This window comes from Erythrolamprus reginae, chromosome 2, assembly GCF_031021105.1.
Source record: "Erythrolamprus reginae isolate rEryReg1 chromosome 2, rEryReg1.hap1, whole genome shotgun sequence".
Classification (NCBI taxonomy): domain Eukaryota; kingdom Metazoa; phylum Chordata; class Lepidosauria; order Squamata; family Dipsadidae; genus Erythrolamprus; species Erythrolamprus reginae.
In genome coordinates, this window is record NC_091951.1 from 69,990,110 (window position 1) to 70,001,791 (window position 11,682).

Here is an 11,682-nt window from a genome sequence, read left to right on the forward strand (position 1 = left end):
GAATCATCACACAATGGGCTGCCTGTAATGGCGGTAAAAAGCCTGTTAAATCGATGCTCACAACATTTGGTCATTCCTTTGCATTTTAGTATGTTTGTTGGGATCTGCTTTGGGTAGGGCAATGATGGCAAACTTTTTTTTTTTTGTGTCCCTAAAGGATGTGTGTGCATCTGCTAGCGCGCACACACGTGCCCACACATTCCCCCCCACACATGTGCACATCCTGCGCTGCTCCTGCATATGCGCACAACCCACCCCCGCACATGAGCACAAGCCTCACTGAAGCTTGGGACGGTGAAAAAATGACCCAACAGGCAAACCGAAAATTCAGAAAAATGGACTTCCAGTTTGCCTGCTGTGCTGTTTTTCGCACTCCAGAGGATTCAAGAAAGCTTCCTGAAGCCCCAGAGTGTGAAAAACAACAAAACGGAAGTCCATTTTTCCAAATTTCTAGATTGCCTGTTGGGCCGTTTTTCGCATTGTGGAAATTCAGGAAGCTTCTCTGAAGCCTCCATGGGATGAAATAGCCTTCCCCAAGGACAAAAATCAGCTGGCCAGTGCACGCCTGCACACTAGAGCTGACATAGGCAGTGACAGGCTACCATTCCTGACGCTACCGGAATGAACCAGGAGCACGCAAGATTGAGAAGTTAAATCTCGAACACTCATGTGAGATTTCCAGCTCTTTTGCTTACGCGCATGTGCACATTGGAAAAAATATTGGAAAAAATAGGAAAAAATAAGGTAAGTGACTGCCGCCTGTTGTGCCGCCTGCTGCTCGCCCTGCCGCAATGGGCAGCTCCTTCATTTTTCCACTTCTCTGCCCTGTTGTAAGTAGCCGCTCACACCCAGCCCTTATCTTTTGGGGCCTTGCTCTGGTGCTTACACAATCTCCTGCAGCTTCTTCTTGCCGCACTGAGAAGATGGCATGTGGTGTGGAGAGAAGCACGCACGGCCCCAAGATTCGGCCGCACGGCCTGCTCTGTGCTCTGCCACACTGCAGGCATCTCTCAATACAGCAATGGTGCCCAGAGCGAGTTGTGGCCTTTGGGAGCACAGCACTGCTCCCGAAGGCCATGACTCGCTTGGGGCGCTATTGCTACGTGCACCAATACTTGCGGCACAGGAGAGCAGAGAGTAGGCCACGCGATGGAGCTCGGGACTGCCACTGTTGCTGCTGGCCCCAGCTGCCAATCTAGGTGCTGCAGTGAGATTCGGCTGCTGCTCATGTGCAGCAGCTGAAATCTTGCACAAACATCCTTCCTGCAGTGACATTCCAGCAAAAATTGCCATTTCTTTGCTTCTGCGCATGCACGGAAGTAAAAAACTGTGATTTTTATTGGAATCGCACTAGTTGGGCATGCAGGGCGTGTGCACGGTTGGCAGTAATAGAGCTACGCACACAGCTCTATTTCCGTTACTGAAGCGGCATCCCCCCCCCCCCACCGTATGCCCACCTCTGGGCGTAAGGCAACACCTCGTGTGTCCTCCAATATGGCTCCACATGTCACCAGTAGCATGCGAACCATAGGTTCGCCATCACAGGGATAGGGCATACAAACCAAGACAGGCTTATGAACGGCTGACAGTTCTAATCTCAGTAACAAGGAATCCTGATTTTCTGCACAAAATGCAGTTTGCATGTGGCTCAGAATAGGTCGGTACACCCCAGAGAGAATGGGAGAGTTAAAACAGAGTGTGATAATTTTTTTTTACAGAGCTCTAATTTTAATTCACTTCTGATGGAAGAATATGCTGTTTTGACTTTTTATGTTCTAAAACTTCTAAGATATTTTGCAAGTCAAGTCCTTTCTTGCGCAACTCAAGACTATTGCTGGGCTCCAGCTTAGGAAATCCAAAAACGAAAGTCATCTGTGATTAAAAGTCAAAAAAAAAAAGGAAGTTTATGAAAACCAGTCATTTCATACTTTTAGTTTTGCAAATCATGCACAGTATTCTACTTTTATAAGAAAACCAAAAATGGTTTTATTATTAATAGGGAAGCCACTCGGTCTCCAGACGCCATTTAAGGTGTTGGTTATCACCTATAAAGCCCTACATGGCATAGGGCCAGACTATTTATGGGACCGTCTTCCACCACATACCTCCCCGCGACCGATTAGAGCCCACAGGGTCGGCCATTTCCAGGTCCCAACAACAAACAATGCCGATTGGAAGAGCCGGGTGGGAGAGCCTTCTCTGTGGCAGCTTCGACTCTCTGGAACCAACTACTTTCAGAAACCCATACTGCCCCCACCCTCCTAGCCTTCCGGAAAGCAGTGAAAACCTGGCTCAGCCTGCAGGCCTGGGGCCGTTGATTAAGACCATCCAGTTCTGACCAAGAAGAAATGAATGTTTGTTGAATGGCTGTTTTATTTGTGTTTTTAACTGTTTTTTACATTGTTTTATTTGCTATATGTCACCCGGAGCCCGAAAGGAGTTTGGCGGCTTATACATTTAATAATAGGGCTGTACCAGTTGTGGCCCTATCTGGACCGGGAGTCACTGATCACAGTCACTCATGCCCTCATCACCCCGAGGCTCGACTATTTTACTGCTCTCTACATGGGGCTACCTTTGAAAAGTGTTCGGAAACTCCAGATCGTGCAGAATGCAGCTGCGAGAGCAATCATGGGCTTTCCCAAAAATGCCCATGTCACACCAACACTCTGCAGTCTGCATTGGTTGTCGATCGGTTTCCAGTCACAATTCAAAGTGTTGGTTATGACCTATAAAGCCCTTCATGGCACCGGACCAGATTATCTCCGGGACCGCCTTCTGCCAGCGGCCAGTTAGGTCCCACAGAGTGGGCCTTCTCCGGGTCCCGTCAACTAAACAATGTTGTTTGGCGGGACCCAGGGGAAGAGCCTTCTCTGTGGTGGCCCCGGCCCTCTGGAACCAACTCCCTCCAGAAATCAGAATTGCCCCCACCCTCCTCGCCTTTCGTAAGCTCCTTAAAACCCACCTCTGCCGTTAGGCATGGGGGAACTGAGATGTTCTTTCCCCCTGGGCCTCTTCAGTTTATGCATGGTATGTCAGTATGTATGTCTGGTTTTTATAATAAGGGGTTTTAGTTGTTTTATTATTGGATTGCTACATATTGTTTTTATCACTGTTGTTAGCCACCCCGAGTCCACAGAGAGGGGAGGCATACAAATCCAATAAATAAATAAATAAATAATTTTAAATTAAATAAATCCCGTCATTTGGGGCAACTGAATGGAGTTGAGCACCCTTCCTGATGCTTATTCTTCGATTCTTCGGAGAGGGGCAGCATACAAATCTAATAAATTATTGTTGTTGTTGTTGTTGTTGTTGTTATTATTATTATTATTATTATTATTATTATTATTATTATTATTAGTATTATTCAGCATTCGCAGCAGATGTTTTCTCTTTGCACCCTGATAGAGAAACAGCTTCTCAGGAGTGAACTCTCAACCTTTCAAGTGGAAGGTGAGCCTCTTCGCTTCTAGGCCACTGCACCACTCTGCTCATAAAATGAATATTTTCCTAGATGCCGGTTTCTCATTATTTCAAGCCAAAAAGTCATTAGGTGAAAAACTAAAGGCCAATTAAAAATCTTTTTTTTAAAAAACCCATGTCATTTTTTATAGCATGAGACAAAGATAAAGGAATTTCCTTCTATTCATGCAGCCATTGTCAGAAGGGAGACTCATTAGTCTACTACAGTCCCAAATCAGGAGTATGGTAGTAAACTTTCCAAGTAATGATTTCATCAAAAGACATAAACATTCATGAGCTGCAGCTACTTTCATGAGAATGTATGCAGCTCCAAAAAGCTTTTCTGAAGATGCTTTCAGTCAGAAGGAAGCTGCCTGATTTTCATATCCCTGTGTCAATGTCTTTTTTTAAATTAAAAAAAAAAGCAAAACCAGAAAACTGGACCTCCTTTTTCTTTGAAGACATTTCGCTTCTCAGCTAAAGGTCTTCAAAGAAAAAAACAGAAAACTGTAGTTGCCTCTTGGGGGAAAAAAGCACCTTTGGGACAACCATGACCTGGATGAAAAAGCACCTTTGGGACAACCATGACCAGAATCTCAATAAACAAGAAACCCAAGACCTGAGATTGCAAAGGGGAAAAAAAGCAAAGGAGGGAGGAGCAGAAGAAAGGGAGGAAAGGAAAGACATGGAATGAAAAACATGACAGAGGAAGCAAACAATCAGGTACCAGCCTGGAACTGCAAGCAATAGATCCACCAAGGCTCTGTGATATGTGGAACGCCAGGATGATCTCCCTTCCTGCTGGTCTCGTCACCATAAAGGAGCAACCCCGAAAGAAATGTTTCTCAATTCTCTTTAAGATCTCATTTCCTTTGTTTCAACCCAGGAAATAACACCAATGCAAGGGCCTAGGGAACAGCCCAGCCCCTTTCCTTTGATATGATTAAAGAGGAGGAGCCATCGAGACAAGTTATAGAGGAGATGTGACTAATAAGAGAGAAAGTTGAGGAAACGAAAGCTATGTGGATCTGCTTATACTTCGACTCCCACCCAGAGCAAAACCCTTTCCCTCCTTCTTCTTCCTGCAGACTCTAACCACACCCGCTTGGCAAATCCCCACTGTTCCCAAACATTCTAGTTTCAGTTTGCAGTATATAAGACTGCAGACATACATGGAGGGGAAAATGCATTGCAATGAGTCAAGGGTGGGGTGGGGGGGTTTCCTTCCCTTACAGGGATGAATTTGGACAAGGCTGCAAGTTTCCTGCTGAATGCGGTGGAAGAGTAACCTTTTATCTGCTGCTCTGAAAGAGGGCAGAAGCCCAGCTCTGCTTCTTGCCAAGCAACAGATAAAGAGTGCAAATTGTGCTCTATTAGGGAAGCACGGCTGGGGGTTGGGGGAATCTTGCAAGCGTTGCTTGAAGAATGGCCCAAAGCCAAGCACACAGGCGGAGGATGGATTCAGTGAAAACACAGTTACATTACAGCTCAACGGTACTATAAGCAGACAATCAGTGTAAAGCGGTGCTTCCCAACCTTAGCAACTTCAAGGTGGGTGGACTTCCACCCCTAAAATTCCACAGCCAGGATTGCTGGCTGGGGAATTCTAGGAATTGATGTTCCTCTGACTCAAAATTGCTGAGGTTGGGAAACACTGGTATAATTTTTTAAAATTTATTTATTTAGTCAAAATACATAATGTAAAGTTCAGAGGGTATAATCATAGTAAAAAATACAGTAATAGAAGAATGGAAGATAAGATATTAGGAATAATATGGAAGAAATAATCATTGGAAGTAATAGGATTCATAAACAGACATAAACATAAGAGAGACATTAAGACAGGAGATGGAAGGCATGGTGGTGCACTTATGCACACCCCTTACCGACCTCTTAGGAATCTGGAGAGGTCAACCGTGGATATTCTAAGGGTAAAATTTTGTGGGTTAGGGGTCTACTGCTACTGCTAAAGTACATGTTGTCTCCCATGGTACAGGGACCTCTCCCATAGACTTCGTCTCCCAATGATCTTCCTCTACAAAAAGACCCCCAAGATCATGCTTTGGGATCTTTTTGTAGCCTTCCTGCCCTTAAATTCAGCTTACCTTTCCGTCAGTTATCTGAATTCTCCCAGGTCTTTCAAAGCTATTTGTTCAAGTGCTTTGTTGCATGCCGATGAGTTTACATCCGGTTAAGTTTCTTCCCCCTCCCAAAGAGCCTGTCAATGGGGGGAGGGGATTGGGCTAGAGGTGGAGCAGAAGCCCTCTGTTGTTACTTGGCCCAAGCAGATTTCACTTTTGAATCAAAACTGCTTAGCTCTTATCTGCAGCAGCAGGCTACCAGCTGCAAAACTCATAACCATCACAAAGCACAAGAGTCATCGTTTTCAATATTTCTTTCCCTGCCATCTGCTAGATCTTTTCAGTTCAGATTAGGTAGCAGATTACTGCTGCCTTTGTATCTCTACATCTGCATTTGGGACAGGTTAAAAGACTACAACTAGGTAAGAAAAACCAAAGATGTACATATAAACTGGGTGAAACCACACTCAATAGCAGCGACTATGAGAGGGATCTTGGAGTCTTGGTGGGACAACCAACTAAATATGAACCAGTAATGTGCAATGGCAGCTAAAAAAGTCAATACAATCCTAAATTGCATTAATAGGAGGATACAATCTAGAACTAGGGAGGTACTAATATCACTCTATAAAGCTTTAATTAAACCACACCTAGATTACTGCATCCAGCTTTGGTTGCCACACTACAAAAAAGACATTGAAATTCTAGAGAAAGTTCAGAAGAGGATGACTAGGGGATTATAAACTATAACAAAGAAAAGTAGTTGCAAGAACTTGGCATGATCAGTCTGGTGAAGAGAAGAACCAGGGGTGACATGATAGCAGTATTCCAATATTTGAAGGACTGCGATAGTTTTCCAAAGCACAGAAGGTCAGACAAGGAATAATGGATGGAAATTGACCATGGAGAGACTCAACCTTGAAGATGGTGAGAGTGATAAGCCAGTGGAACAGCTTGCCTGTGGAGGTTGTAAGAGCTCCAACACTTGAGACTTTCAAAGAGAGATTGGACTGCCATTTGTCCAAAATGGTATAGACTCCTGCTTGAGCGGGGATAGGGGTTGGACTAGATGACCTACAAGGTCCCTTCCAACTCTGATAATCTATTTATTTATTTATTTATTTATTATATTTTTCAAACAAGTATAGAATTATAGTTTGTGTTAACATAAAAAAGTATAAAGAAATGATAAAAAGGATATGACAGAAGGACATGGATGGTAGGCACAAGAGTGTGCTTATGCACTATCTAATCTAAGCTACCATCTGCTAAAGGGCTTTATCCATGTCTGCTTGGATGGAGAAGGTTCAAGGAGATTGGGGAGGCAACTGCTGAAGGAAAACAACTCTGGCTGCTGCCAAACGACACACGTGTACTTGTGGACAGAATGTGCCAACTTAAGATATACAGTGGTACAGTACCTCTACCTAAGAATGCCTCTACTTAATGAACTTTTCTACATAAGAACCGGGTGTTCAAGGGGTTTTTGCCTCTTCTCAAGAACCATTTTCCACTTACAAACCCAAGCCTCCGAAAATATAACCGGAAAAGGCGGGGAGAAGCCTCCGTGGGGCCTCTCTAGGAATCTCCTGGGACGAAACAGGGCCTCCACCCTGCCTGTGGTTTCCCCAATTGCACACATTATTTGCTTTTACATTGATTTCTATGGGAAAAAATGCTTCTTCTTACAAACTTTTCTACTTAAGAACCTGGGCAAGGAACGAATTAAGTTCATAAGTAGAGGTACCACTGTACAGGGTAACATTAAGAAGTTGACTGGGAGGAGAAAGAGTAAAAATCCTATGCCTGCAGTTCTTCAGTTTTAAGGGCAGGAAACTATGTTTAAATAAGCTTTGAAATCTTCTTCAGGAAAAAAAAGAAACCACAGGATGTCACAATTAATATTTTGCAGTGAAATGATAAATCTGGTCAGAAATGGGAAGGGGTAAATCCTTGAATGCAAAAAATAATTCTAGAAGAAATGTGTGTATTATAAGATATAATTTTCCAATTTAGGGGTAATATGTGTTCCAAATAATAAGAGAAGAAGAAAAAAATAACTCCCACAGTACCTAAGAAGACTATTCTACTGCACTGAAAGAAACATTATTGGTCCTTAAGGAGGGCGGAGGCTAGAATTTGTTTCAGTCTCTATGGTGTTGAAGTTATTGGTTATGGTGAGAACCATAACTGCCAATTCCAGCTGTTTCCTGGAAGGTATTAAAGCAGCAGGGATTTATAGGACTTTGAAAGTGAATCTGAGAAGTGGAGGGTAATAGTTGTGAGTATCTCCCTATAGAAGCCACGTAGAAGCTCTCAGGAACAAGAAATGTTTGAATTAAAGACAATTAAACATATGTTTTCCTGAGGATTGTGCAGCTACCAACCAAGGCTAGGAAAAGATCTAGCTTCTTTAAGTTGCATTAACAGAGGGATATAATCTAGATCAAGTGAGGTACTAATACCACTCTATAGCCTTAGTTAGACTGCACTTGGAGTATTTCATCCAGTTTTGGTCACTACACTATAAAAATATATTGATACTCTAAAAAATGTGCAAAGGAGAGCAACCAGGATAATCAGAGGACTGGAGACTAAAACATATGAAGAACAATTGCAAGAACTGGGCATGGCTAGTCTAACAAAGAGAAGGATCAGGGGAGACATGATAATAATGTTCCAATATTTGAGAGGCTGCCACAAACGGGGAAGGGGGGTGTCAAGCTATTCTCCAAAGCACCTGAAGAACAGACAAGGAATAATGGATGGAAACTGATCAAGGAGAGATTCAATCAGGAAATAAGGAGGAGCTTTCTGCCAGTGAGAACAATCAACCAATGGAACAGCTTGCCTTCGGAAGTTGTGGGAGCTTCATCACTTGAGACTTTTAAAAAGAGATTGGGCTGCCATTTGTCAGAAAAGTGTAGGGTGTCCTGCTTGAGCAGGGGATTGGACTAGATCCAGGGTATGCAAAATTGGCTCTTCTATGACATGTGGACTTCAACTCCCAGAATTCCTGAGCTAGCATGTTAGGCTCAGGTATTCTGGGAGTTGAAGTCCACAAGTCATAAAAGAGCCAACTTTGCTTACCCCTGGACTAGATGATCCACAGGGTCCCTTCCAACTCTGTTAATCTGTAAATTGTTGATTGGATTAGCATATGTTGAAGCTGCTTTTTTGGCTTCAGAGCCAAAGTGCTTCTGGCATATCTTCGAGTCTTCGGAGAGGGGCGGCATACAAATCCAAGTAATAAATAAATAAATAAAATAAATATCTCTAGAAGCAAAGCAGGTGCAGTTGATTCAGTCAATCTGATCTGGAATTCTCACAGGCCCTGGATCGCATACAGGAAATCCTGCTAAACACACTGGGGTTACATGTTAAAGGAGTCAATTACTGAAACTCAACTGATGCAGCCACAATATTTTTTTATCTGATTGTACTCCCTTTTTTATGACAATAACATCTACATTTATTACATTGCAAGGTTCACTTGCAATCTTTAGAATACTTGGTGTTAGTGAGGGCTTAATTCTCATACCAAAAGTCCCTGGAGCAGGCATCTGATCAATAGTTCCATAATATTTATGACTTGATGCATCGCTATGGGGAGAGAAAGAGAAGATGTTGTAAAATAACACATGCCTTTACTGTAGTTAATTATTCCCTCCCCCCCCCTTGAAAAATCCTTTCACTTGATCCTCACAACAATCTTATCAGGACTGAGGGGAAAAACCCGACTTGTTCAAAGTCTCTCAACCAGCTGCAGATTCAAGTGGGGACATGAAGCTAGATTTCCCTGGTCTAAATCGAATTTCTTTACTATTGTACTACTTTTACCTCTACAAAGGTGAACTTTCATAAATAGAAACTGAGGATAAGCTTCTGCCCTTTTCAATGTCTCAGTAAGTTCTCATGCATCCAACATTTAACACTGAGGAAAACATGGCCAATTAATAATTCAAATAATAATGAGGCTAGGTCTAATCAATCAGAAATCAGATGACAGAAGAGATATTCTGAAAACTTTCTTTGTGGTTATCCAATAGTTGTCTGTATTTTTGTTGTCCAGATAAGATTTGCACTCAACAAGGTTAAATTCCTGTGACCATTTGTTTTTCTTGTCCCAAATCTAATTTTTCCCAAAAAAATAGTGTGAATTAATTTGAAATGAAGGACAGAGACAAAAAGTAAATAAATAGGAATGCCGACTTCACTGTATGCACACACAATTCTGAATCAACATGGCCTATTTATAGTTTATTGCAGGGGTGGACAATTTTTTGATGGCCACAGACAAAGGCTGTGGCCCCACAAACTGGTTTGGTCTAGCTTAGAATATGGTTTCAATAAATTACTCCATGTCAAAGCTATAAAAGATTTTCAGTATTCATGGTCAGGGAAATCTCCAAGAGTCACAAAAAGAATCCAGGACTTCTTGCAACCCTGAGGCCACAAGCTGACCATCACAACTCCATATAAAGATTGCTTATAAATCACAATGAGTACACAACATCTTATACAATATACTCAGAGGTCTTCAATCTTGGCAACTTTAAGACTTGTGGACTTCAACTCCCAGAATTCTCCAGCCAGCATAGCTGGCTTGCTAATTCTGGGAGTTGAAGTCCACAAATCTTAAAGTTGCCATGTTTGGGAAGCCCTGCAATAATTTATACAACTGGTATATTGTAAGAATGCAGTCACAATGTGGCTTGTTCCTGCATGCCGATGAACCTAGCCATTGCAGTTTGTAAAACGGAGGTTATTAGCATGTGGTGTGAACTCGGATAATGGTTTATTCAATGAACCATGATTAAGCAAACCATGAGCAAAGCCCGAGGCCACTAGGCATGTGAAATTAAACCGAGTCTTCGGAGAGGGGCGGCATACAAGTCTAATAAATTAATCTAATTAGTCTAATAAAGTCTAATAACTTGTTAATAATTATTATTATTAAACAAGCAGCCTCCTGATTCAGTGTCAAGCCCTATGTTTTCAATCAAGAATCCGAATTGCCTTCCACGCGAGGTTTTTTGTTCTACGCTCCCCAGAGCTACTGCAAATATTTGCTTACTGGATCAAACTACGTTCCTTCATTTCAGAAGAAAACGGCAGTTCCGGGTTTATTTGGTTTTTGAACCAACCGACTGGGTTGGGCGGACCGGGTCTCTACGATCTTCACATGCCGTGAGAACTTAGGAAACCGCGGTTTCTGAGAGCAAAGCTCTTTAGCCGGGGATTCTGTGTGGCGGGCTTGGTTAGATCTCGCCCAAAGCGATGTAACCAAGCGAGGGCGTGCAGTTTACATTCTGCAGTCAGTCCCGCTCGACTCCCCCTAGTTGCAGACAGTTATTGAAATACTGTACTTAAGAAGGGGGGCGGGTTTGGGGGGGAAATCCTGCCGGGGAAGCGGGAGGGTTAAAACAGCTCTCACCGGATCGCTTGGCTTGCTTGGGCCATGGCTGCGAAGAACTTTCCTGGAAGCTACAAGCGAATCACAAGCCTCCGACTTCCTTCCCCCTTTAGTTTCACTTTCCTTTCTCCTTTTAACTCAGTAACTCGGCCGCAGCCTTTCCGCCCGACGAACCAATTTCCCGGTTTGTGGAGGGGGGCGGGGGGGGGATCCTTCGGATTGGATTATTGGAAGGAAACCGCGAAAGAGGGCTCGCGCTCTTCAGGATGAGCGGCCAAAATTGTTGTGTGGAGAGGGCGGGGGTTCCCGCTCGGGAATGTTTGGGGATCGAGGCTGGAGGTGCTTTTGGGTGTCTCCTGGACTTTGGCCAGGTACGTCGCGCCGTCTCGGGTAGGTGATATATGCTGCATCCCTTGACGAATTCCAGGAGGCACAAATGCGTATCTAGTCTGGATCTCAAATCATTCATGGGCGAGAATGCCGCCCTCTCCAGCCGCAGTAAAAATATATTATACACACACATCTGTTTAGGGGGTGCTGTAATTGCTTGGTTGGGGGACCCTCGAAGATTCCGGAGTAAAATGGCCCAGACACATTTGTTGAATAGAGGACTTTTTGTGATTCTGGATAATAATCCAGAATCAGAAAAAGTCCTATAACAATGATAATGATAATAATAGTAATAATAACAACAACAACAACAACAATAATAATAATAAT

At 43.2% G+C, this 11,682-nt stretch overlaps 1 protein-coding gene across 4 annotated transcripts in view; it reads right to left on the reverse strand.

Moving 5' to 3' along the window:
• LOC139160431 (protein SSUH2 homolog) overlaps positions 1-11,251 on the reverse strand; it is a 63,044-nt gene extending 51,793 nt beyond the window's left edge. The window contains exons 1-2 of one of the 4 annotated variants that reach the window (XM_070738279.1): positions 10,984-11,251; positions 9,088-9,149 (exon numbers count right to left, since the gene is read on the reverse strand). In XM_070738279.1, coding sequence (XP_070594380.1) covers positions 9,088-9,149; positions 10,984-11,009 — 88 coding nt within the window. In that variant the 5' untranslated portion in view covers positions 11,010-11,251. Of the gene's footprint in view, positions 1-4,192; positions 4,358-5,570; positions 5,836-9,087; positions 9,150-10,983 lie in introns of those variants that run through there. The other 3 variants (XM_070738282.1, XM_070738280.1, XM_070738281.1) reach the window with 3 other exon arrangements.
• Between the last annotated feature and the right edge of the window lie 431 nt (positions 11,252-11,682).